The sequence below is a fragment of the Cebus imitator genome, unplaced genomic scaffold, assembly GCF_001604975.1.
Source record: "Cebus imitator isolate Cc_AM_T3 unplaced genomic scaffold, Cebus_imitator-1.0 Scaffold267, whole genome shotgun sequence".
NCBI classification, from domain to species: Eukaryota; Metazoa; Chordata; class Mammalia; order Primates; family Cebidae; genus Cebus; species Cebus imitator.
Window position 1 is genome coordinate 3,290,559 of NW_016107582.1, and position 27,749 is coordinate 3,318,307.

The 27,749-nt window shown below is 43.9% G+C and overlaps 1 protein-coding gene across 2 annotated transcripts in view; it reads right to left on the reverse strand.

Moving 5' to 3' along the window:
• Positions 1-2,208: 2,208 nt before the first annotated feature.
• The window catches only part of ADAMTSL1 (ADAMTS like 1), a 330,890-nt gene continuing 305,349 nt past the window's right edge, over positions 2,209-27,749 (reverse strand). For both annotated transcript variants that reach the window (XM_017500657.2, XM_017500658.2), the window contains 6 exons: positions 24,024-24,236; positions 22,308-22,488; positions 19,597-19,804; positions 7,151-7,260; positions 6,156-6,376; positions 2,209-4,672 (listed from right to left, as the gene is read on the reverse strand). In XM_017500657.2, coding sequence (XP_017356146.2) covers positions 4,566-4,672; positions 6,156-6,376; positions 7,151-7,260; positions 19,597-19,804; positions 22,308-22,488; positions 24,024-24,236 — 1,040 coding nt within the window. In that variant the 3' untranslated portion in view covers positions 2,209-4,565. The remainder of the gene's footprint in view (positions 4,673-6,155; positions 6,377-7,150; positions 7,261-19,596; positions 19,805-22,307; positions 22,489-24,023; positions 24,237-27,749) is intronic.

Genomic DNA, 27,749 nt, shown 5'->3' on the forward strand with positions numbered 1-27,749 from the left:
GGTGAGTCTTTTGAGTTGGATACATCGACTGATAGCTTTTCTTCCAAGACATAGAACTTGGTTCATTGATGTCTTTCTTGTTTATACTATTGTGTAGTTTTGTGTTTATTTTTTTGAGATAGGGTCTAACTCTGTCACCCAGGCTGCAGTGCAGTAGCCTGGCCACAGCTCACTGTAGCCTCAAGCTTCAGGGCTCTTAAGAAGCTGGGGACAATGGGTGTGAGCTACCATGCCAGGTAATTAAAATTTTTTTTGTAGAGACATGGTCTCGCCGTGTCCAGGCTAGTCTCAGACTCCTCAAGAGATCTTCCTACCGTGGTCTTCCAAAATCCTGAGATTATAGGTGTGAGCTACTGCACCTGGCTATTGTGTAGCATTGAGCTTTGGAGGAGCCGTTGATTTCCTTCTTAAGTAAAAATGGGAACACTGGGGAGTCTTTCAAAGCTGACAATGGGAAATGATGTAAAATAGCAAAAATTCTGCCAGCCCTGCCCTTCATCTCCCTGTTTCTTCCACGGTAACTTAGATGATGCTGACGATAATAGCAATTAACACTGAGTAAGTGCTTCCATGATGTGTCACATACCCCCTGCCCCCTTTTTTATCCTTTTTTCTTTTTTTTTTTTTTTTTTTTTATAAGCTCATGTATATAAAACATAACTTTTTTTTTTTTTTTGAGATAGGGGCTTGCTGTGTTGCCCAGGCTGGAGTGTAGTGGCATGATCTTGGCTTACCGTAACCTCTGTCTCCTGGGTTCAAGCGATTCAACATGAATTAACTAATTGTTTTCGCACAGCCCTACCCGATGAGATATGCTCTTGGATGAAGAAACTGAGGCATGAATGAGCTTCAGTGACTGTTGACCACCCTGATCTTAATGGGACTAGGGATTTCCTGGAAACCTTTGAGGCTAAGCAAAGACTCTATGTTTTTGGCTGGAAAAATTTCCATACGTTGCATTTGAGCCCTTCCCACCATTTCAGCTTTACTGGGTTTTTGCTCTGGTATTTCCAGCTCCTTCCTCCTGCCATGGGGCCTCTGTAGGACATTGTTTGGTTGCTGGTATGTGAATATTTATAGTTCTAGCATTGGCTTTTTTTTTTTTTTTTAAAGCAAAACCTAAAACTTAAAAAAATAACGGAAATTTCAAGAAGAGCTTTCTGGTGTATTTTCACACTGTTCAACAGGACTGTGATGTGCTGTGTCGAGCTGCTGGAAAACCAGCTGGAGTTTGGCGTTCAGGCCATGGGTCCTCTGGAGCATCTCTCACTGTGGTCCCTGTGTGGACATCTTCTATGCCTGGCGACATGCTGCCCTTTCACTAGGGCCTGTTTGTGGAGAGCTCTACAGGTGTGCTTCTCCCCTTCACCCTCCGCACTATGGTAGCTGTTTTTATTAAAATGCTTTAAAAATAGGGATCTAGAAGTGCTATCATGGTAAAAGAACTGCCTTTAGGGCAGGAGAAAGCGACCATTTCAGTAAAATGTCCTGTTATTATCACCGACCAACCAGAAAGCAGTAGGGGAGAGGGGCGTGCATGCCTAAGGTGGCCATGGCACGGCAGTTGCAGGCAGCTGGGCAGGAGGCAGCACGGTGGGTCAAGTCCAGTCTTCGGCTAGAGTAGGACTGCCTGACTTTGAATCCTAGTTCCACAAGCTGTGTGACCTTGGGCTTCTTTGCACTGCTATTTTCCCATATGTAAATGGAGATAATCAGAGGGTTGATGTGAGGATTCAATGTAGCCTTGATCTGTAAGTGTAAGTCTTTATTAATACATCCAAACTTTCACCGTGCAGCTGCCTCATACTGTGCATGTCTCTGTGGGCAGGAAGCCTGATGAATGAGGAAAATTCCACACGCAAGTGTGCACCTCTCCCAAGAGATGCCCCTGTTTGCTTCACTTCCTGAAGGTACTGTGGCTCCCATCGTCCCACCACAAAGGGCTGTCAATGAGATGACTCTCATCTCTTCCGCTGCCCTCAGCCTGAACGTGTGCATGTCTACACACACAGCTTCTTTGGGTTTATTTATACAGCTAGCGCTTCCAGGCATGGGCCCCCAGCTTCTCGTGTGAAGGTGAAAACTGCAATCCTTACACTTCAGCCAGACACAAATAACTTGCTGGGAACCATCCAACTGACAGGGACTTCTCTCACTCCCTGCATCAACCACCAGGGGAAGGCTGAGTTTAAGAGAGACTCAGACGAGAAGATTTAAATAAATAAGCTGTATTATCTGTACAAAAAATATAAATACAGTTTTGTGTTTTAGAGGAGAAAGTGCCTCCTTCCACATTAGCCAGCAGCCTTCATAGTCTTGTGCTGCTGCTGAGTTGTAATTCACAGAACAAACATTAAATGTACATTCATCTCATGCAAGGAGCACTCTGCCTCCCACCCAAACCTAGGCTCTGCCAGCTCACTGAGACCCACTACCAACTGCTCCAACCCAACACGGAGCTGGAGGCTGCTTGCTGGTAGGAAATGTAAATAGTGACCACTGATTTTCAGTCGCTATTGAACTAGAAATAACCACGTTAGTAGTAGTGTGGAATTTGTCTTCATCATTCCATGAACTATTGTGCCACAAATGAATCCCCTCTTACTGCCACAGAATCCCATAGTAGTTTTTACAACATATCCTGTACACAGTGAATGGATCCAGAGTTAAACAACAGGTTCTATTAAAAAATAGGAAAAAATATAATAATCACTACCAAGTTTACAGGAACACAACCGCAGAAAGTTAATAAAGTCCCCCCAAGAGTTCTCTGGATGACAATGTACAATTATTAATATTACACTTTTTAATACAAGAACTCCTAATATTCACAAAAGATATACAGACATAGAAAACATTCTCTTTTATTTTAAACAGACATTACACTGATTTTTAGTAATATGATTTCTTAGAGCCTATTTTTGTGGTGAGGAAGCAAGAGACCCAACTTAACTGTCCACAGCTCTCTGGGGTGGGGGGGACACAGATTAATACTGTCTTCCCCTCAAATTTTACTTCCAGGCTGGCTGGAAAATGCAGCCCTAATGTCAAGCCCTGGGGTGAATGGCATTTCATGGGGAGGCTTATCTGAGGGTAAGTGACTCTGGCCACCCTTGGTCCTAAACTGAGGCCACTAGTGGGGAAAGAGGCAAAAATTACTTGGCCAAAGCTGCTCAGCTTAATGAGCATTTTGCCAAGGAGTCCCAGAGTGTTCATTTTGCTGCTTGACTTTGCTCCAGCTGCCTCGCCACAGCTGATGAGTGTGGCTGCAGTGTATGAGCTGCTTTGCCAGGGTGCTGCCTCCCCCGCCCTGCCTTGCTAGATAAATACTACATGCAGCAGGTCTCACTGTGCTGTGAGAGGGCCTGCAGACCCCAGGGTGGTAGATGGGAGAGGGAGGGTGTATCGCAGGCATTCATAAACTCACCATCCCACCCCGGCCCCTGGCCAGCTGTGGAATGAAGAGCCTGCTACAACCTGAAAGCCTGGCAGATACTCTCTGGCAAAGTGATTAGTTAATGGGTTGATGCTGACAAATTGAGCCTTGTCCCTGGCCCTTTGGTGGAACAGCAAAAGTCCTAGAAGGCAGAAAGCCTGGCCCATTCATGCTCAAAATGGCCCTGGCCCACAGCCGCAGTTAGTGCAGGGCTGGAGGACTCCTGATTTAGATAAACAGGTGCCAGGGTGGCCTTACTGCACGGCCAGATGCACCTCTCGCTGGCTTTGCTGCAGCAGCACAGGCAGGACGTTGACTCTGATAGCCTGGGGAGTGGGGACTCCCATGCGGCGCGGTGCTCTGTCGTGGCCAACAGGGCTCTGAGCATGCGTGCATGCATGGGATCAGAGCCTGTCTGTGAGCCTCATGCAGCCTGGACACCCCTGCGCACCTGTTTGCTTCTGTCCCTTCCCTCCCCTCCCTTATTTATTTCTGCAACATTGTGAGCCTTAGGCCTGCTCTGATTGATTCCTTTTTTACCTCTCCCTGTCGGTGATTTGAGTTCTCCTCTCTCTGCACCCCACCACTGGAACAACTGAGTTCTCGGCTAGTTTCTGCCTCTGCGTGGTGTCCCCTTCCCGTCCTCGTTTGTCCTAACCATGACTAAAGGGACAGATGGAGAAAGAGGAGACAAAGGAGCAGCACACTCCTGCATTTCTGATAGTGTGCTTCTAGGAAAGACACAGGTGTTTGTCCAATGTTTGCATCAACAGGCTACAAACCTCTGGATCCCTGCTGTCCCCAGGGGCTGTTTCTGCCTCTTCCTGGGTCTGAGACCCAGGTTTGGGAGGGAGGAAGCTCTTCTAGGAAGCCCCCGCTGTCTGCCTGGCCTGCTCTGCAACCTCCTTTAGACATCTGTCCTCTCCTTTCCCAACATCCTGTCCTCCAGCTAATTGAGAAAGAAAACATGTGGACGTCCTCATGCTTGAGGGTGGAGGAGGCTGGAAGGGTGTGTGTGGGGTGGGGAGGGGAAATAAATAAATAAAATGAAGAAAGCTTAGGTTCTGTCCGAGGTGGTTGCGTGAGTCCTTCGTGGGGCCAGGGTGGAGTTCTTCCCCCTGTCCCGTCTTCACGCTTTGCCACAAGTTCCACAGCAGCGAGATTTAAACTGGCTGAGTTGGCAGAGTTTCAGCTGTTTCACCTTCTCACAGTACCTGGTGGTGTCTCTGCACTCCACTGGGAAAGAAGGACAGGGTAGGGAGAGGGGACAGAAAAAGAGATGTGAAACGGAGGCTAATAAATTCCGCCACTGCAATGTGCAGCCAGGTGTTTTGGCCGCTAGGGTACATCCTGGGGTCTGGCTGGGCCGTTCTTCTCCAGCCTCACTCTGACAGAGCTCAGCCGCCTGCTCCCCAAGGCTGCCAGCAGTGGCGGTGGCACCAGCTTGTGGCAGTCTGGCTGAATGATGGGGCCCCTCCCTGGGCTGTCTGCTGCTTTTCTGTAGCTCCCTCTACTTCCTGAAGGTGGCTGTTCTCTCCCTGTCCTAGGCGATCGCCTCACCTTCTAGGCAAACTTGCCTTTTCCCATGGGTTCTGGCATTTTAAGTAAACTACTCTCCTCCTTAAGATGGTTCCCAGGACTGCATTCCACCCCACCTTGCAGGAGGGTGTAAGCGAGGCTCCCGGTGGATGCCCCCATCCCCAGGCACTTGGACCTACTTCCTCTGTTAAGCTTTATTAATTTGATATGCCCTCCACTCCCTCTTCCTTCTGCCCACCATGCCTTAAACATAGCCCCAGGTCATTCCAGTTCAGTACTGGCACACACTAGATGGTCTTATATACTGTGCTGACTTGGTTTGGTAAGTCTTAACTAAATGCGTTGAATACTGGTTCTCTCTGAGCACGCTGAGGCGCTGACACAAGCATGGGTTAGCACTACCCCAGAGTACAAACATCATCCATCCTCCAGTGTGGAGAAAGAAGTGGGCTATTTGCCTCCATGGCATCTGCCTTAGTGTTGGTAATTTCTTCTCAGTGAGGCCCGGTTTGGGAGGAAATTGCATGGCTACATTAGGTTTTTACTTCCTATGCCTTCTTTCTGATGGGTAAGTACCTCCAGTTTGGGTACAGAGGAAGGAAAAAAAAATAGACTCCTTTCCAACTGGAATACAAATGACGGTACTGGGATGAGGAGGAGGGAGTGAAGTCAGTATCAAATCCCAAGGCTGGGTGCTCCTGGAAAGTTCTAGTGGATGCCCGTGGGGCTGAGAGTGAGGCGGTCAGCAGGTCTATGTTGGATGAAAAGCTGTGATGGGCACAGAGCAGAAGGGCACTCTGCTCCTTCAGTGTTAACAGTGCTTTCTGTTTAGTAGTCTAGCCCCTGAGAGTTGTTGCTTAGTCAATTCCTGTGGGCACCAGCCAGACTGATAGCAGGGGAGCTGGAGGCGGATTTCCTCCAGGACTTGGCCAAAGCACGTTGCTTTCTAAGGGCCAGGATGGAGATCGTGGAAGCCCTTGGGGCACACCCTGCCATGCCTATACACACATTTCTGCACACACCCATGCACCCCACTGAAAATGCTCAACTCTACCACCAGCTCACAATCCCTGGAGAAACTGACCCCATGCCCTACGCTGAGGCTCGGTCCCAGGGGCTGCTCTCTGCACCAGATGCCCTGTGGGGGATTTGCAGAAGGTTCTTTGGGGTTGGAACATACTGTTTTCACATGGGGTGATGTTGCAGCGCTGCCAGTTGGCGGGCCGGGGCCCCCAGGAGCACAGGTGCTCAGGCACTGCCTTGTTGGTGCGGGCATGCACACACTCCACACGCCGGGACTGGAAGCCGTAGTTGCCGCAGGTAGCCGTGCACAGCGTCCACAGGCTGACCCTCCAGTGTACGCTGCAGGCCTCAGACCAGCAGTTTTGGGTGCTCACGGGCCTGCAGGAGGATTGGGGCAGGGTTAAGATTTACTTCTATGGGGGCTAAATCTGGGGCAGATGTGTAAACAGTGCTACAAACCCAAAATGTCAGGTCATTCCTCAAGTACTTCCAGCATGACTAGACCTGGGTTCTGATCTCTGTTAGTAAATGGCCATACGATCTCAAGAAGGCTATTTCTTCCTACTGGGCCTCCATCTGCTCTTCTCTGTAATGAATATGGATCTCACTGCATGACTCAAGAATGAGCTCTCCCCAGTGTGCAGACTGGCAGAGGCTGGGCTTGGAGGTGGGGTGGTGAGCCCCTGTTCCTCAAGGGGACATCTATAAGGAAGTGTTACAGGGATGGGGCCTGCAGAGGAATGGTAGGTTGAGACTCCGGAACAAGGACAATCACCCTAGCCTAACTTCTAGAGGGAGGTCAACAAGAGTGAGGGGCTGGAGTCTTTGAGACTTGGTGGCCGTTGTGTAGACCTCACTTCCTGACCACCCTGGAGCTAGTGCGGGTCTCTCAAGGTATGAGGCCTCTCTCAGAAGAATAACACCTTTGCACTCTTCATCCCTAAGAGAGAAAAGCCCAGCCTAGCCCATTAGGTAAACACAAGACCAACACTGAGTCCTCTGCCTCTGGGGAGGCCAGTGCCTTGGGGTGAATGGAGGTGGAAGGGCAGGGCTTGGGACTGTGGAAAGTTGGAGGAGAAACATTTGCTCACCACCATCTTTCCATGCTGTTGACACGGGGCTGGGGAAAGGAGGTCCAGGGCTTTCTCTTACCTTGGAAGGGCGCTGCACTGCTCTGATTGTAAGGCAATGCCATCCCGTGTCTGGCAGAAGACTTGTCTGTGTTGCACAGCTAGGTGAGGCCCGATGCAAGGCCCACTGCACTGGAAAGCAGAAAAAGGTAACACACAAGACATTAGTCAAGTCAAGGGTGGAGGCCACAGTGCTTGCGCTGCATGGGATGCTGGATCCTTGTGTAGGTCTTGTTGGAGGCTCTCAGATCATTCGTCTTTCCCCTCTTTGGGCTAACTAAAAGATATTCACTGATAATGTTTTCTTTATGGGATGGTTAGCTTTCCTGTGGTGTGTGGGCATTCTGCCAGCAAATGGCCAAAGGTAGCGTAGAATCAGTAAGAGAAAGTCAAACCCCTCTCAGATTAACCATGTAAATGATATTTTGTCATAATATGCTAGGAATGTGGCGGTAGACTTTAGAACTGAAGACCTCTACATAGCTCCACCCCTTCAGTGCAGAGAGGGTAATATGGTTTATTGTTTTCTTGCTAAAGTCATCCAAATAACCAACTTCATCCTTTCTTACCCTGGCTTCATTTTCTGCAGGTTAAACCTGCGGTGACTGAACAGAAAGCAGGCTTAGGTATGCAGAGTCCCGCCTCATATTCTTTTGCTATGTGCTCATGGAGATTGTTAAACTTTCCCCAGAGTTGGTGGCGCTTAACCCTATCACAGTAAATACACCCAGCAACAATTGTCTGTAAAATACAAAAGCAGCAGGCCTTTAGCCAACATCTGCTATTTTAGTAGGACAAGAAGACAGCCATCTCATGGAGGTCACTTTAGAACAAAGGATCTTAACTTGGGGGTCTTTGGATCCCTAGAGTTCCACTGGGGGTGGTGCTGGGGTGTTAATCCTTAACAGTATAAGTTCAAGTTTTGTGTTTATTGACTTTTTTCTAGCAAGAGGTTCCCTCTAGCTTTCATCAAGTACTCAAAGGGATATGTGACCTCAAAGGTTAAGAACTACTGAAAGAGCAGGATTTAAGGTAAAAGTAGCTCTCCTGGGCCAGACAGCTGTGCCCAAGGCCAGTTAAGGCCAATCTGGGCTCTGAAGGGCCCAGTTTGACACTATTATTCACAAATACACAGGGAAGTTGAGGTAAATGTAAAGAAAAAAAGCTGCCTTAACACCAATAACTGGGTTTGTTTTTAATTATAAAATACATATAATAAAATGTACCTTTTCTTTCTTTTCTTTTTTTTTTTTTTTTGGCAGGGTTGCTTTCTGTTGCCCAGGCTGGAGTGTAGTGGCGTAATCTCAGCTCACTGTAACCTCTGCCTCTCAGATTCAAGCGATTATCCTGTCACAGCCTCCCGAGTAGCTGGGACTACAGGAGTGTGCCACCACACCTGGCTAATTCTATTTTTAGTAGAGATGGGGTTTTGCCATGTCGGTCAGGTTGGTCTCGAACTCTTGGCCTCAGGCCACCTGCCTTGGCCTCCTAAAGTGCTGGGATTACAGGGGTAAGCCACTGTGCCCAGCTAAAAAGTAACGTTTTATTGTGACATACAGTGGGCATACAGAAAACCGTTTAACAGCTAGGTGTGGTGGTCCAAGCCAATAGTCCCAGCTATGCAGAAGGCTGAGGCAGGAGTACTGCTTAAGCCCAGGAGTTTGAGGCTATAGTGCACCGTGATAATGCCTGTGAACAGCCGCTGCACTCCAGCCTGACATAGGGAGACTCTGTCTCTAATTAAAAAAAAAAAAGTGATTAAAACATGAAGTACATCTCAGTGAGTTATAAAGTGAGTATAGTTGACCTTTGAACAACATAGGTTTGAACTGGGCAGGTCCACTTATATGTGTTTGTTTTTTTCAACCCAAGGTCTTGGATGTGAATCCCATGTATATGGAGGGCTGACTTTTTGTATATGCAGGTTGTGTGAGATTGACTGCAGGACTTGAGTTTGCGTGGATTTTGGTATATGCAGGTGCTCCTGACACCATTCACCTGTGGAGACCCAGGGACAACTGTATAGAAGCAAAGCTAGCTGCATGGATGTCCCTACGCCCTTAGAAAAAAACTAGTTGGTCTGATGCTCTACAACTTAGACATTCATTAAACTTTTTGAACACGCAGCCCCACATTTTCATTTTGCCCTGGGCCCCACAAATTATGTAGCTAGTACTGTATATATGTGAAGAAATAAAACACTGTCGGTAACTCAGAGACCTACTTTGTGCCTACTGTTTCCTCTTCTTCACATGTAACCACTGCAACTTAACTTTTAAAATAGTTTAGTTTATGCCTGTTCTTGAAATTTACATAAATGAATCATATTTCATGTTTGTTTTGAATCTGGTGTTTTCTTACTATGTATTATGTATGTAACTGAAGTTTGTTCATTTTCATTGATATATAGCACTTTATTTCATGAACATACTATGATTTAATTTTCCATTCTACTTTTGATTAACACTTGGGTTTCTTTTTTCTTGTTTTGTTTTTTGTTTGTTTTGAGACAGAGTCTTGGAGGGCAGTGGTGTGATCTCTGCTCATTGCAACCTCCACCTCCCGGATTCAAGCAATTCCTGACTCTCGGCCACCCAAGTAGCTGGGACTACAGGCACCCACTGCTACAGCTGACTAATTTTGGTGTTCTTAGTAGAAACAGGGTTTTGCCATGGTTGACCAGGCTGGTCTCAACTCCTGACTTCAAGTGATCCGCTTGCTTCAGACTCCCAAAGTGTTGAGATTACAGGTATCAGCCACCCTGCCCGGCCAATCCTTTTTATTTCTGTAAGACTGGTAGTAATGTCTCCATTTTCATTACAGATTTTAGGATTTTGAATCTTCTCTCTTTTTTTCTTTGCCAATATAGCTAGAAGTTTGTCTGTTTTGGTCAATCTTTTTGAAGAATTTAATTTGGTTTCGCTGAGTTTTTTTTTTTTACTATTCGCTAATCTTTATTATCCTCTTCCTTCTGCTAGCCTTAGGTTTCGATTGCTTGTTGTCTGTAAATTTTTAATGTGTAAAATTGTTGATTAGAAGTCTTTCTTTTTTAATGTTATCTTTTAGCACTTTTTTTCCTCTGTGCTCCATACATTTTGGTATGTTGTGGTTTTGTTTGCACTTATCATAAGGTATTTTCTAATTTTCCTTGTTATTTGTTTACTGGCTGATATGCTACTATTTGTGTCTTGATTTCCACATATTTGTGAATTTTCCAATTTTCCTTTTGCTGTTGACTTCTAGTTTCCTTCACTGTGGTTGGAAAAGATATTCTGTATAAATTCATTCTTATAAAATGTATTAAGCATTTTTTGGCATAACATAGTCTTTTTTGATATTTTTTCATGCGCATTTGAGAAAAACAAGTGTTCTGTATGTCTGTTACTCCAATTGGTTTACAGTATTGTTCCATTACTCTGTTTCTTTACTGATCTTTTGTTTAGTTGTCCTATCTGTTGTTGAAAGTGGGTTTCTGCAGTTTCTATTATAGAACTAATTATTTCTCTCTTCAATTCTGTCAGTGTTTCATTAATGTGCTTTGGGGCTCTGATGTTTGGTGCATGCATGTTTATAACTGTTACATGTTCTTGGTATATTGACCTTTTTATCATTATGTAGTCTATGTTGTTTGATTTAGTATAGCTACCTCAGCTTTTGGTTTTTATTTACATGGAATATCTTTTTCCATTCCTTCACTTTCAACCTATTTTTTTCTTTAGATTTCAAGCAAGTCTTTTGTAGACAGAACAGAGTTGAATTATGCCTTTTTTCTTTTTAACATCTACCAGGCCAATATATGCCTTTGGGGGTTTAATTTCTTTAAAGTAATTACTGATAGGGAAGAACTTACTTTTGCCATTTTATTATTTGTTTTTATGCACATTAAAGCTTTCCCCCATCATTCCCTCCACTTATGTTGTCTTTTGTGATTATTTGCTTTTTTGTAGTGATAAATTTTTTTCCTTTCTCATTTTCCTTTGACTATTGTCTATATATCTTTTCTTTGTTGTTACCATGGGGATTGAATATCATATCTCAAAGTTATAACAATCTAATTAGAATTGACATCAATTTCATACAAAACTCTACATGCATACATCTCTGTTTCCCATCCCTACTTTACATTATTGGTGTGAAAATTATATCTATATGCTGTATATCCACTAACAGATTTATAATTACTTTTTATGCATTTCTTTTAAACCTTACAGAAAATAAAAAGTGGAGCTATGAAAAAAAAACCTGGTTTTAATATGTGCCCAACTATTTATCTTTATTGGAGAGTATATGTTCATGTGGCTTGGACTTAACAAACTCCCTAGCTTTTATCTTGGAATGTCATAATTTCCCCCTCACTTTTGAAGGACACTTTTGCCAGATAATTCATGGTTGATAGTTTTTTCTTTCTGCACTTTATAATTTTTTTTCTTAGTTTTTAAAGAAAAAATATTTGGCTTATGGTTCTACAGGCAATACAAGAAGCATGGTGCCAGCAGCTGCTTCTGGTGAGGCCTCAAGAAGCTTACAATCATGGAGGAAGGCAAGAGGAACTGGTGTGTCACATGGTGAGAGAGGGGAGGGAGGCACTAGACTTTTTTTTGGCTGTCCTTATATTTTTACATTACCAAGTCTTTGATATATATATATATTTTTTTTTTTTTCCAAGTTCTGGGGTATATGTGCAGGATGTGCGGGTTTGTGATGTAGGTAAACTTGTGGTTTGCAGCACAGACCATCCCATCACCTAGGTATTAAGCCCAGCATCTTTTAGCTATTTGTCTTAATGCTCTCCCTCCCCCTGCCCCCAACAGGCCTGAGTATGTGTTGTTTCCCCTAATGTGTCCATGTGTTCTCACTATTCACCTCCCACTTATAAGTGGAAATACACAGTGTTTGGTTTTCTGTTCCTGGATTAGTTTGCTGAAGATAACAGCTTTCAGCTCTATCCATGTCCTTGCAAAGGACATGATCTCGTTCCTTTCTATGGCTGCATAATATTATGGTTGCACGGTTTATATGTACCACATTTTCTTTATTCTGTCTATCCTTGATGGACCTTTGGGTTGATTCCATGCCTTTGCTATTGTGAATAGTGCTGCAGTAAACACACATGTGCATGTGTATGTATATAAATCATTCATAACAGAATGATTTATATTCCTTTGGGTATATAACCAGTAATGGGACTGCTGGATCAAATGGTATTTCTGCCTCTAGATCTTTGAGGAATTAGCACACTGTCTTCCACAATGGTTGAACTAATTTATATTCCCAGCAACAGTGTAAAAGCATTCCTTTTTCTCTGCAACCTTGCCAGCATCTCTTTTTCATAATCGCCATTCTGATGGGCATGAGATATTATCTCATTGTGGTTTTGATTTGCATTTCTCTAATGATCAGTGATGTTGAGCTTTTTTTTCATATGATTGCGGGCCACATGAATGTCTTCTTTTGAGAACTGTCTGTTCATGTCCTTTGCCCACTTTTTAATAGGGTTGTATTTTTCTTGTAAATTTGTTTAAGTTCCTTGTAGACTCTGGATATTAGACCTTTGTCAGATGGATAGATGGCAAAATTTTTCTCCCATTTTGTAGGCTGGTTGTTCACTGTGATGATAGTTTCTTTTGCTGTGCAGAAACTCTTTAATTAGAGCCCATTTGTCAATTTTTGCTTTTGTTGCAATTGCTTTTGATGTCTACATCATGAAATCTTTGCCTGTGCCTAGGTTCTAAATGGTATTGCCTAGAATTTTCTTCTAGGGTTTTTAGAGTTTGGGGTTTTACATTTAAGTCTTTAATTCATGTTGAGTTAATTTTTGTATAAGGTATACAGAAGGGATCCAGTATCAGTTTTCTGCACACAGCTAGCCAGTTATCCCAGCACCATTTATTAAATAGGGAGTCCTTTCTCTGTTGCTTGTTTTTGTCAGGTTTGTCAAAGATCAGATGGTTGTAGGTATGTGGTCTTATTTCTGAGTTCTGTGTTTCATTAGTCTGTATGTCTATTCTTACACCAGTACCATACTGTTTTAGTTACTATAGTATAGTTTGAAGTCAGGTAGCATGATGCCTCCAACTCTGTTCTTTTTGCTTATGATTGTCTTGGCTATTCAGTCTCTTTTTTTGTTCCATAGGAATTTTAAAGTAGTTTTTTCTAATTCTGTGACGAATGCCAACGGTAGTTTAATAAGAATAGCATTGAATCTATAAACTCCTTCGGGCAGTATGGCCATTTTCATGATATTGATTCTTCCTATCCATGAACATGCAATGTTTCTCCAATTGTTTGTGTCCTCTCTGATTTCCCTGAGCAGTGGTTTGTAGTTCTCCTTGAAGAGGTCCCTCACTTCCCTTGTTAGCTGTATTCCTAGGTATTTTATTCTCTTTGTAGCAATTGTGAATGGGAGTTCATGATTTGGCTCTTTGCTTGCCTGTTGTTGGTGTACAGGAATGCCAGCAATTTTCGCACATTAATTTTGTATCCTGGGACTTTGCTGAATTTGCTTATTGGCTTAAGAAGCTTTTGGACTAAGATATGGGGTTTTATAAATAAAGGGTCATGTCATCTGCAAACAAAGATAATCTGACTTCCTCTCTTCCTATTTGAATATGCTTTCTTTCTTTCTCTTTCCTGATTGCCCTGGCCATAACTTCCAATGCTGTATTGAATAAGATGGTGAGAGAGGGCATCCTTGTCTTGTGCTGGTTTTCAAGGGGAATGCTTTCAACATTTCCCATTTGGTAAAATACTGACTGTCAATTTGTCATATGTGGCTCTGATTATTTTGAGGTATGTTCCTTCAATACATATGTTTGAGAGTTTTTAACATGAAGGGATATTGAATTTTATGAGAAGCCTTTCCTGTGTCTATTGAGATAATTGTGTTTTTTGTCTTTAGTTCTCTTTAGAATGGCATTTATTGATGTCTACATGTTGAAGCAACCTTGCGTCTAGGGATTAAGCCAACTTGATCATGGTGGATAAACTTTTTGATGTGTTCCTGGATTTTCCAACTTGGTTCTGTTCTCCCTGTCTCTTTCAGGTACCCCAGTCATGTTTGGTCTTTTTGCATAGTCCCATATTTCTCAGATGTCTTGTTTGTTCCTTTTTATTCTTTCTTCTCTATTCTTATTTCAGAAAGATAGTCTTCAAGCTCTGAGGTTCTTTCTTCTGTTTGGTCTGCTCTGCTACTGATACTTATGCTCCTCCTCTAAACTGGCTATTCTGGTTACCAGCTCCTCTATTGTTTTATCATGATTCTTGGCTTCTTTGCATTGGGTTACAATATGCTCCTTTAGCTCAGTGAAGTTTGTTATTACCCACCTTTTGAAGCTTATTTCTGTCAATTCAACCATCTCAGCCTCAGCCCAGTTCTGTGCCCTTGCTGGAGAGGTGCTGTGTTCATGTGGAGGAGAAAAGGCACTCTGACTTTTTGAGTTTTCAGCATCTTTGAGGTTGCTGACCTATGAATGGAGATTTTGTGGGGTCTTTGTTGTTGATGTTGTTATTACTGCTTTCTGTTTGTCAGGCTACTCTCTGTAGGGCTGCTGAGGGATAGCTCTAGGCCCGTTGCCTGGGTTTTCCCCTTACCTGGAGGTATCACCAGTGAAGTCTCCAAAACAGCAAAGATGACAGCCTGCCCCCTCCTCCGGGAGCTCCATCCCAGATGGGTCCTGACTTGTTGCTGGCTCAGATGCTCCTATAGGACGTGTCTGGAGACCCCTGTTGGGAGGTCTCACCCAGTAAGGAGGGATGGGATCAGGAACCCATTTAATCAGTTTTTTGGTAATCAGCTGTGCTTTGTTGGGGGGAACCCTTCCTTACCCAGACTGCCTGGACAGGCTGAGCCAACTGAACTGCAGAGACTATGACTGCCCCTCCCCAAAGGGGCTCTGTCCCAGGGAGAGATCAGAGATTTGTCTATATAACCCTAGCTGGAATTGCTGAAATTCCTTCAGGGAGGCCCCACCACTAAGGGGGGATGGATCAGGGTCCCACTTAAGCAGTCTGGCCACAAGCTGGCACAGCAGCTGTGCTGTGTTTGGTGGACTTCTCCTCAGCTGGGCTGCCTGGATTCACTGAAGCTAGCAGGCTACAACAGCTGAGTTGACCTAACCACAGAAATGGTGGCCATCCCTCCCCCTGGGAACTCATCTGTCTCAGGAAGTCTCTGGCCTGCTGCGTGGGCCACCTGGAATTCCAGGCCTGTGAGTCTTAACTTGTGAGGTGTGGAAGTGGGGCCTGCAGAATGATGCTGCTTGGCTGCCAGGAGTCCTAGGGATGGAGTCTGAAAAACTCCTGGGTTTCTGTGTGAGCCTGAGTGACTGCTTTGCTGAGACACTGCACAGCTGTGTGTCTTGATTACATTGGCTCACTAGGGGATCTCCTGATCCATGGGTTGCAAAGATCCACAGGAGAAGGGTGGTTTCCTGGGTGGGGTCACACAATCACTTACCACTTCCCTTGGCTGGGGATCAAGGTTCCTTTGGCTCCATGCTGCTCGCAGGAGGGACAGTGCCTACGCAGCTTTTCTTCATTCTCCATGGGTCAAGTGATTGCCTAGTCAGTCCCAAAGAGAGAACCTGGATATTTCAGATGAAGGTTCCAAATTCACTCACCGATCATTCCTCTTTGTGAGAGCTGTGGACTGTAGCTACTTCTAATCAGCCATCTTGGCCCCTCCCCCTCTTTCTGCACTTTATATAATTCCACTGCCTTCTGTCCTGCAAGATATCTGCTGAGAAATCAGTTTATAATATTATTGAGAATTTCTTGTACACAATGAGTTGCTTTTCTTGCTGCTTTCAAGATTTCCTCTTTGTTTCTTAAGATTGATTTTAATGTGTCTTAGTGTGGGTCCTTTTGGATTTTTCAACTTGGAGTTTGTTTAGCTTCTTGGATTTGTAGATTCATGTCTTCATCAAATTTGGAAAGATTTTGGCCATTATTTCTGCCAATAATCTTTCAACTCCTTTCTCTCTTCTTCTGAGACTCTCACAATGTATATACGCTGGTCCACTTGAAAGCGTCTCACAAATATTTTTGGCTCTGTTTATTTTCTTCATTGTTTTTCTTCTCCTCAGACTCAATAATTTTGATTGGCCTATCTTCAGGTTTGAAGATTCTTTGTGCTGCCTGCAAAATCTGGTGTTGAATCCTGCCAGTAAATTTTTCAATTCAGTTGTAGTATTTTCAGCTCCCAAATTTCTGTTTGAGTCCTTTTTATCATTTGTCCTTTGTTTACCTTTAGTTCTATAATCATATTTAAGACAGTTGTTTAAAAGTATTTGTCTTTTATATTCAATGCCTATGTTTATTTTCTTCCTTTAAATGGCCCATATAAGGCTTGTGATTTTATTGTTGAAAATTGGGCATTTGAAAAACAGCCATCTCTCCTAGTCTCTGTAGACTGGCTCTGGGATGGGGCAGTCCATCACTGATTAGCTGAGTATACTCTGAGCATAGTAATCAGTCTGAGGTGAAAATGTAAGGTCTTCTCAGATCTTTTATGTGGTTTTTATGGGTCTTCTCCATATACATAGCTGCTTTTGAGTGTCTAGAATGTCAGTTTTATGGCTCCACCCACAATCTCTTTTCCCAGGTGTCTGCAGGTCTGTAGTCCTTGTGCAGATTTCACAAGTAGTAGCTGCCACCTTGTCAAGGTCAAAACCATGCCACATGGGGGAGTGGGGCAAGGATGAATGAAGATACCAGGAAATTTCCTATCATTTTAAAGATGGCTTTTTCTTTATTGGCTGTTTGCTTGGTTGCTGTGGAACTTGGGCTGTTTTCCAGAGCACTTATAAGGTTAGTTTAGCCAGGCTCCAGTTGTTTTTTTGATGCTTACATAAAGGAACATGGACTTGGAGCTTCCTAATCTGTCATTTTGCTGATGTCCATTGACTACACTGGGAGTTCTTGAAGGATTAACGTGTCCCTGGACTTACTTCCTTCCTCCACTCTTCTTTGTACCTAAATCTATTGCTGGTTTAATTTCAGTGCTTACTTTCATACTGAAACTGCCATTCACAGAGTTGCCAGTGACTGCCTCAGTCAGGTTCAGACCTGCACTGTGTGTACAAAATAGGCCAATGCTTATTTTGGATCTTGTTTATTCCGCTGGATGTATTTTGATACCATTAACTTCTTCCTTCTGGAAAACTCTGAATTTTCCTACTCAGTAGGTTAATCTTTTCCCCTCTTCTTCCCATAGTTTAATTAGTGTTGTGTTACCCTGGGTTCTGTCCTGTGCCTTTTCTTAATTTGATCCTTTCCCTCTGGGTGATATCATCTATGATTCTTAGCCACCACTTGTATACTAATGACTTTCGAATTGATAGGGTTTATAGTACAGCTCTTTTTTAAGTTCCAGACCTATGTGTGCAACTACCTAATGAACATCTCTACTTAGATATCTCATACTAAACATGTCCCAGACAATTCCATGTAGCACCAATCCACTCTCTTTTTTTCTGTATTCCTGTCTAGTTGTTAAATTCAGAACCTCCAGCTAAATTTTGACTTCCTTTTTTTTTTTCTCATCCCTGATATCCAGTGGATCATGAAAACCATGTGAATCACACTTGAAGAGGAAATGGATTTCTCTCCATTGGCACTGCTCAATACCTTCATTCTGGTAACTATAATTGCTCACCTAGATTAGGCTTCTCTTTCTGTAGTCCTTTTACTTTACTACAAAGAACATACTGCCCCCGCTCCCCCCACCTTTTTTTTTTCCCTTTAAGACAGGGTTTTACTCTGTCACCCAGGCTGGAGTAGTGAAAGTGGTATGATCACAGCTCACTGCAGCCTTGACCTCTCAAGTGATCCTTCTGCCTCAGCCTCCTAATTAGCTGAGACTACTGGCATGAGCCATTGTGCCTGGCCAGACAGTAATCTTAAAAGTCTAACTCTGTGCCACTCTTTAAAAATCTTTGTAGTTGCTCTTATAGTAAAATCCAAATTCTTTGGGCAGCATCGAAGACCCTTTTATGATCTTGCATCTGCTTTCCAGGCCACATTTCTATCCTGTCACCCCATTCTCCTGCAAATGTTGCGGGCTGTGTTTCCCTTCCATTCTCCACAGATGCTTATATGGGACACGTTCCCCACCCAAGACAGGTGTCCCATAAATGTATGTTGAATTAAAAGAAGAAAGTTGAATTGTTATATGAAGCCAGATTACTGGAGCTAAGAAGGTGGTCTTAGTTTTACTTGGACTAAAATCATCATGGTTGTCATAGACTTCAGGAAGGTAGGTAGAAAAAAAAACATTTGCATAACACTGTTCCAAAAGGGATTTTTTTTGTTGTTGTTTTTGTTAGAAATTATCATTTTCATTCTCACAGGAGTGGAATGTGGAGGTCTCAGGAGCATCTATAGTTTGAAGCACAGTATCAACAATATTACCAGCAGAAAAACATCAATAGGATGGTGAGATGAAGTGAAGCATTTGCCTATAATTGATAATGCCTCAAGCCTTACTACTCTTTCAAGGGTAACCCTTGGGCTAGTAGCATTGACGTTACCAGAAGTTTTGAGAAATTCAGCATCCAAGTTCTACCTCAGACTTACCATATTAGAGTTTGCATCTTTAATTGTAAATATACTGGCATCAAGGGTTTTAGAAAAAAGGAGGAGGGTGAATTTTTTGAGGAGAAGGAATGGAGAAAGGGATAAAGACCCGTATATTTTTCTCTCTGTTAGGAAACATAATCACTGCTGCACTATATGTACCCTCCTTGAGTGACCTTGATGACACAGTGCAGAAACATCTCTCATGTGTAGCCGGAACAGTTTACTATTGTAATTTTACAAACTGCCAATAAGCCTTGAGGGCCTGGAAGCAGAGCTGTCTTGAGATGAATGTGAGCTATGAGAAGTGGGCTTTTCCAGGTAAGAGAAAGATGATATTCCCCCAGGCACGGGAGCAATGGGGGCTCATGCCTCTTTGATTGTGAAGCACATACATTATGTCACTGGAATTAAGAAGGGGTTATTAGAGGCTCCAGAAAGGAGTCTCCAGTGAGGCATGTTGATTGGCCAGCAGTGAGCAGTAGCCTTGACTTACCTGGGACTCAAATGGCTTATGAGTTGGAACATGAATTCTATGGCCAAAAACATTTGATTTTCATTAAGATGGCCACAGTGTGTTAAAGAAAATCACAAGTGATTGTTCTCCAAAGAACACACCTGGAGGTGGGAGTGGAAGATGTGACTGTAATAATGTATAGATGGCCAATTGCAAAATGTTTTGACTTGCTAACTGCCTAAAGACATTTAATCACATGGGTTCATAGAATTGCACTGCTGCTCTGGGGTGTCTCAGCTGGCCAACCAACAAAAGCTATGCCTGGCCCATCAGAATGTGAAAGGAGGAGGTGGCGGTGATAGCATTTTACTTCCTAGTGTGGCAGGGTCCACACCTTTAGATTCAGCTTTCAAATAACAACGACTCTGGCTCCTCACCTGGCCCCAGCTGGAGAAGGCCCACTCCACACACAGCTGCTGGTTACAGGCCTGGGTGTCCACAGGCCGCTTGGCAAGCTGGGTGCACATGTCATTGGACACAGGGGTGGAGATCCCAGAGGCTTTCAGCTTCTGACAGGTCACTCGGCGGGTCTGGACACCTCCCCCACAGCTCCGGGTACAGGCAGACCACGAGGTAACCATCCACCTGGGGAAAGGAAGAAGTGTCAGGAGAGTTCTAAAGGGTCAGGCCATGGGGAAAAGAGACCCCCCCTCCCACCCCATCCCTGCTCTTGCCACTAATTTGGGGCCAAGGTTCTTTTCACAGTATTTACTTGGAAAGGCATGGTGAAAAAACAAGTCCTCCCAAAGATATCTGTGTAAAATACCTAGTGTCTGCGAATGTTATCTTATTTGGCAAGGTTCTTTGCAGACATGATTACGGATTATCTTGGATTATCTGGCTGGGCCCTAAATGCCTGCCATAACAAGTGTTATTACGGAGAAAAGCAGAGGGAGATTACATACAGAGAAGAGGAGGAGACAATGTGGCCATGAAGGCTGAGGTTGGAGTTAAGTGGCCACAAGCCAAGGAACACCTGGGGTCACCAGAAGCGGATTCTCTCCTAGAATCTTTGGAGGCGGTGTGACCCTCCTGATACCTTGATTTTGGACTTGCGGCCTTCAAAATCGTAAGAGAATAAATTTGTTTTTTTGTAACTGCAGTGTTGGTACCTCCTAAAGGAGATCCAAGCATATGACAGAGGAGGGACAGTTTTTCTAGGGAAATCAGATCCAAATTTGTGCCACCTCCTGACCCAAAAAGTCATCTGGGCCTCACTGAGGTCAAGGTTGTGTCTGGTGGTGCTCAGTGTACTTCCTACTGTACACTTTGGTCAATCCCTCAGAAACATGTCAAGTTCCTCCCATTTCTCTGCAGTAGTCTATAGGTCTTACACCTACCTCTCAGAGGGCTGCATATGTGGTAGGAATAGTTGTTCTCTGAATGTTAGGTTCCCAAATTGAGACTGACAAATGGAATTTTCTCACAAAGCCAGCCTGTAAACCACGAACATCCTTGGTCCATAAGGAACCATGCAGGGCTTCTCGTTGCATGTATGCGCCCTGGGGTAATTCTCAGAAAGGTGGGGACAGCTTGGGGGAATTGCAAGACTTGTTGCTCATGGCATCTAGAACAAAAAAATCCCACTCTTTGGTTTTAGTGATAGAGAAAATTTATCTAACGAAATGGTTAAAACAGCCACCTGGGTCACAGCAGGGTTATCTGGTTCTGTTCAAAGAGACAACCAGGGAGACATTAGTTCACCTGCAAAGAAGGATACTAAGTGTTCAAAATGCCTGGCAGGAAAACGGGTCAAAGGTGAACCTAGGGCTACTTCCTAGCCAAGTGGCACCACATCTGGCTTTCAGGAGAGGCATGTAGCAGGAAAGGGGAGCAAATTCCTCCTAAATCTGGATCTGTGACTCATTTAGTTTTGTGGCAACTTCCCTGCTCTTTTGCCTTGTAGAAGGATGACTGCATGCAGATTTCCAACCCACAGGAGCAGAGCCACTTAGGAAGCAGGCAAGAGGTGTTTAAAAACTCCTGGGGCCATTGAAACCCAAGAAAACAGAGCCATTATTATTTCATTTGCAGAAGTAAATTAAGCTGATTGACTCTGACCATCACCAAATCAAGTCAAAAAGTTCCTGGCACGTCAAAGATCTCTTCTTCAATTTGCACAGCTTGGCAAGGGCACTTTTCCAGCCTCTTATATCCCTGGTGAATGTCAGGCCTGCATTTCAATCAACTTTTATTTCCAAATATACGTTTCAGCAGTTTTTCAGGAGCTGAGGTGGGGGGTTTGAGAAAGGAGAGGGCCAGGCTATGTTACAGTTCAGGAAGGGTATAAAAGGACATTAATCATTCCTGTGGAAACCTTCCCGTCAGCAAGTCAAACTGCTGATATTAATGAGCATGTTTCATATTTCATTGAGTCTCTCCTGGTTTCAGCTGCTCTTTATGACTCAGCTGGCAAAACAGAAAGCAGTTGCCTAAGTACTGTATGAAAGTCCTACAGATAGGGAGTAAAGGGGCATTGAGGGCCGAGCCAAGTCTCCCCCAGGCTCTGAGCACCACACCAGTGCCAACTCCAAGCCCATCTACTATCCATTTAACTACTGCTGAGGCTGGGGTGCACAGTGGAACTCAGCCTCTGGAAGCATCAGCAAGTATAATTCCAATATGAGTGAGATGCAGGCCTTTATAGAAAAGAAGAAGAAAAGATTTTCTCAACTAAACTGGAGTACTGATTAGCACAGGTATTTAAGGTTAGACTTGGAGGACAGGCCAAGCCCAATAATCGCTGTTTCCTCAGCCCTTCAACTGAAACGACAAGACATTCTTTTCTACAAACAACTCAGTCAGTTGACTGCTGTAGGATGGGGGGGTGGTCTTCGGCTTGCAGGCCCTGGGATGCTCTTGCTCCCTGAAGAGACCCCACTGGGCACTTGGGAAGCCTCAATGGCCATTATTGGGGCTATTTTCAGCATGGCAGAAAGGCCTGACAAGCCTATGTCTAGAGGGAAGAACAGCTGCTTGACTGGCATCTCTCCTTGCACAGTGCTACTTAAGGCCTGGCCATCGACTTTGCTAAAATTGAGGGCCCATTGTAGGTGGGGAGGTCTGAGCCAGCGTCCGCCACACTCACCGAGAAGGGCAGTCTCGACGATTGCACGCGACGGGCTGCACCGCAGGGCGAACCTTCCCTGCGCAGTGGGCAGGGTTGACTTCTGTGCTGTTGAGCAGGCACCTCAAGCGGGGCTGCTGGACCCCCCGGTTACCACAGGAGGCAGAACATGTTGCTAGTCTGTCCACAGACCACCAGTAATCTGTCATGGGAGGAGGAGCAGAGTAGAAAAGATAGCATCATTGCCCACACTCTGAATTCCTTCTGAGCAGGGCAGGGAGAGGGTGGAAGGGGTGGATTTGTGGGCTGAGGGAGAACAGCTATTATGAACGAGGCCCTGATCCTCAAGGGGCACCAGTCTTGAACTATTTGGGCAAGTCACGTGGTCTCTTGGGGCCTTAGCCATGAAATGAGTACAGTGACCCTCAACTCACCAAGTTACTGTGGGGACAGGAAATAATGAAAGTAAAGTAGTGCAGTGCCTGGCATACAGAGAGTACTTACTTAATGCCATAGATCATCTTATTTTTAAAGATATTTGCTAACACACTATTTTTTTTTTCTCATTGGTTCACCAGAAAGTGACTTTGTTTTCTACAAAGAGATACAAATATAGCAAAATACTTAGCCACCACATTAAAAAGTGCAGATTTGAGCTGGACTTTGCAAACGGTACCAAAAAAACCAGCCTATCCAGGGAGTGCTTATTTACATGAGACAATGACGTCAGTAAGAAAGCTAGTTGAGCTGGGAGTCACTGATAGGAAAGCTGTTAAAAATAAATACAGGTGGTAAATTTTGAGTGCTTATTTGCAAAGTAGGCCCTGGCTTCTGGTTTTCTGCAGACAATAGTGGCTGGCAAGAAAATGGAACATTTGTTTCCCTGTCTGAAAAGCCAAATGGTCAGGGGGGATATTTAAGAAGAAAACTTATCTGCTTAGAAAAATTTCCCTCCTTTCTCCATCCTCTTGTGCCATACTGGCAGAAAACTCTGTCCCTTCCCACTGAATCCTTCCTTTTGGAATCACACACAGGCCACAGGTAGAACCAGCCTATGGAAAACTCCAAAAAACTCACACAGTTTTCATAAAAAGGCCACTTTTCCCTCTTTCCCACTGTTTTGGCCTCATTTACAACCCTTTCTTGGTGCAGTGAAGGCCAGGCTCCGCCCAAAAGCTTTCTGACCCGCCTGTTTTTCAAGAAGGTTCATGCATGAACCACGTGGGCTTCTCAGTCTGTCCTTTGCCAGCGTCAAAGGAAAGGTGCCTGGAAAGCCGTCAGCCTACAACTAAAGCCGAAGACTCTTCAGAATGATCAGCGGGTATTGGCACCAGCCCTATCTCTCTAGACGGGGCAGTAACCAAACAGGTTACCCTGTGTGTGTGTGTGTGTGTGAGATCTGTACTAGTTAAATCAGCATAAAGGAATCACATCTGACTTTGATATAGAGTGGTGTTTCCATGGTCCTGAGCTACAGCAACACTATAAGCGGAAGGGCCTACGTATGAAGGCAGCACTGGCTTTTCCAGGTTCTGCTCAGATGGGGCATGATGGCTTTTCTCAAGGGCCATGTTGGCAGAGGTAGAGTCTTACTGTATGGCAACATGGTGCAGCTTCAGTTTTCATGCCCTGGGCACCACTGGAGATCAGAAATTACTTTGTTCTACAGATAATTAGATTCCTAAGTGGGCTTTCTTGTTCAAGAAATAAGTATGCAAAGTCTGCAGGGTTTCTTACCTTGGATCACTAAAGATGCCTTCTGCATGAGCACCCCTGCCTCATTCTGAGCAAGGCAGCTGAATTCCCCTTGAGACCCACTACTAAGGTTTGCAACATGAAGGATCTGTCCAGCTGCCAAGATGTGATACGTCAGTCCTGTGGCAGTGACAATTGGCTGACCACCATGAAACCAGGTGATATTAGGGACAGGGTGACCTTTGATGGGGCAGCCTAGAAGGAAAGGAAAAGAGAAGTAAGCCTTGGTAGAGCCATAAGGAACACATTCTTGGTGCATTGGTTTACTGTCTTTCTGGGTCTAGAAATTGTACACACATTGTGCCCTTGTCCATGGCATTTTTATTATATTTGCCATTTCTGAGCAATGGAGACGTTTTAGCTTGGCATTGTAGGCGCCGGAGGGAGGCTGCTGGTCTACAGGTTGTGTAGACCGTGGGAAAAATGCGGTATCTGAGCCGGAGTGCTAGAGTGTCCGGCAACGTCCCTAATGGCGTCCCTTGGCTGGTAGAGTGAGTTCTCCGGCCCCTTGCACCTCCCGGGTGGGTAGTGCCCCACCCTGCCTCAGCTTGCCCTCCTCGGGCTGTTCCCACTGTCTAACCAGTCCCAATGAGATGAACCTGGTACCTCAGTTGGAAATGTGGAGATGACGCGTCTTCCGGCGTGCTCTTGCTGGGAACTGCAGACTAGAGCTGTTCCTATTCGGCCATCTTGGCAGCTGTATCTTTTTTTTTTTTTTTTTTTTTTTAAGTAAAGTAGAGACAAGGTTTCACTATGTTGGCCAGGCCAGTGTTGAGCTCCTGGCCTCAACTGATCTGCTCACCTCAGCCTCCCGAAGTGCTACGATTACAGATGTAAGCCACAGTACCTGACCTAATGTTTCTTGTTTTTCAATCCCGGGATAGAACTATTAAAATTTATGCAAGATGAAGAATCCTTAGAAATCATCCAGCTCACCATCCACTAGAGGAATAAACTGAGGCCTAGCGATGTTAGGAGACTTTCCTGAGATTGTATGGCAGGCCTTCTATCTGACTACTGGCCGGTATTCTTTTCCCTATACCTGATACTTGTCCAGCAGGGCACCTTGCTACCTTCTTCATTTCTTTGCTCATTTATTTTTTTCCACTTCATTTTTGTTTTTCCTGAGGTAATGTACAGTGAGTGGGTAGGAGCAGAGTATTTGGAAGGGAGGGCTCTAAAAAAATAACCTAAACACGGACCCCTGGAAGCTCCGTATGGGATGTGGTATTACATGAAGAAGTGAAGAATTAGATCATGTATCTGTTGACTCTACCTGGCAACTTGACAGTGCTCTCCCATGAGAGAGCGGTTCCCTCTTCCCCCACCTGGCTTTGGGTTTGGCCCTTTGACTTATTTGGCTGACAAGAAATGAGACAGATGTTACAATAACAATCATCAGAAAAGAAAAAACAAGTTCACTCACAACAGCATCAAAAAGAAGAAAACACTTAGGAATAAACTTAAGGAGGCTACTATGGTTTAGATGTTTGTCTCCTCTAAAACTCATGTTGAAATTTAATTGCCACTGTAACCGTATTAAGAGGTGAGACCTATAAGAGGTGATCAGTCCTCATGGGTTGGGTTAATGACATTATAAAAGGGTGAGTTCAGCCCTTATTTGTTTCTTTGTGCTTCCACCTTTGGCCCTGTGAAGACAAAGCTGTCCTCCCTTTTGGAGGATGTGAAGTAGGACTCTGGAAATTACCTAGGCTCAGGTATTCTGTTACAGCAGCACAAAATGGACCAAGAGACAAAAATCTTGAACACTGCAAGCTACAAAATACTGCTGAAAGAAATGAAAGAAGATATGAATTCATGGAAGGACATCTCGTATTTATGGATTAGGAGACTTAATACTGTTATGATGTCATTACTCCCCATAGTGATCTACCGATTCAATGCAATCCCTATCAAAACGCCAATGATATATTTTGCAAATAGAAAATCTCATCCTAAAGTTTATATTGCATATCCAAAATCCCAGAACAACCTTGAAAAAGAAGAACAAAGAGGATTCATAGTTCCTGACTTCAAAACTTAGTAATCAAGACAGTACTGTACTGGCATAAAGACAGACATAGAGACCAAAAGAACAGAATAGAGACCAGAAACAGACTATTAAATATATGGTCAAATGATTTTTGTCGAGGGTGTCAAGTGTCAAGACCAGTCAATGGGGAAAGGCCAGTCTTGCCAACAAATGGTTCTGGGAAACTGGATATCCATATGCAAACAAATGACTTACAGTATGTATAAAAATTAAAATGGATGAAAGACCTAAACCTAAGAGCTAAAAGTATAAAACTCTTACAAAAAAAATCACTGGGAAAACTTTAATAACGTTGGGTTTGGCAATGGTTTCTTAGAGATGACACTAAAATATAGGCAACAAAAGAAAAAAATGAAGTGGATTCAACCAAAATTTAAAATCTTTTACATATTATATAACACTATGAAGTGAGTGAAAAGGCAACTCACAGAATGAGAGAAAATATTTGCAAACTATAGATTGGATAAGAGATTAATATCCAGAATGTATGAAGAATTCTTAAAATTTGATAACTAACCACCCAGTTTGGGGAAATGCCCAAATAAACAAAGGACTTGAACAGACATTTCTTCAAAAGAGATACGTGAATGGCCAATAAACACATGAAAAGATGCTCAATTAATCATTCGGAAAATTCAAATGAAAACCACCATGAGTTACCACTGCACACCCACCAGGATGGCTGTTAAAAGAAACCCAAATTATAAATGTTTGCAAAGACATGAAAAAATTAGAACCCTTGTGCACTGCTAGTGGGAATATAAAATGGAGTAGCTATTGTGGAAAACAGTATGGTGGGCCCTTAAAAAATTAAATATAGGATTATCATATGCTCCAGCAATTCCACTTTAGGGTACATATTCAAAAGAATTGAGAGCAGATACTTGAAAAGATAATTGTATACCTATGTTCATAGCGGCATTATTCATAATGGCCAAAAGATTTAAACAACCCAAATATCCAACAATAGACGGGTAAACAAAATGTGGTATATATGTATGATGGGATACTATATAGCCTTAAAAGAAATAATACTCTGACATAGGCTACAACATGGATGAGGCTTGAAAACATTATGCTAAGTGAAGGAAGTCAGATATAAAAGGACAAATATTGTATGATTCCACTTATGTGAGGTACCTAGAACAGCCAAATTCATAGAAGCAGAAAGTGGAATTGTGGTTACCAGAGGCTGAGAGAAGGGAGGAAGGGGGAGTTCAGAGTTTCAGTTGATGAACAAATTCTGGAGATAGTGGGGATACCTGCACAAGGTAGATGTATGCAGTGGCATCAAGCTGTGCACTTAAAAATAGTTGAAATGGTAATTTTATCAGCACATTCTCTGAGAGAGTATTGAGGCAGATAAAGGAAAGGTAGCAACCCCTAGGTTGGTCTCTATGGGGGAAGAGGTTACTTATCTGGGAGTCAGAAACCTTAGTCAGCTAAATAAGAGGAATATTTGCACAAAAATAACATCCAGAATCCTCCCTCCTTCTTGGAATCAGAGGCCGTAGTGAGCAGCCAGGAAACCTCTCTTGGCCCATCCGAGCCTTGGGTCTTGGTCCTTTTCCCAGGGCCTCCCAGCCTGCTGCTCCTCTTGCAGCTGAGATGAGGGTAGAGATGTTTCCAAGGGCAGGCCTGCCATGAAGGTGGAG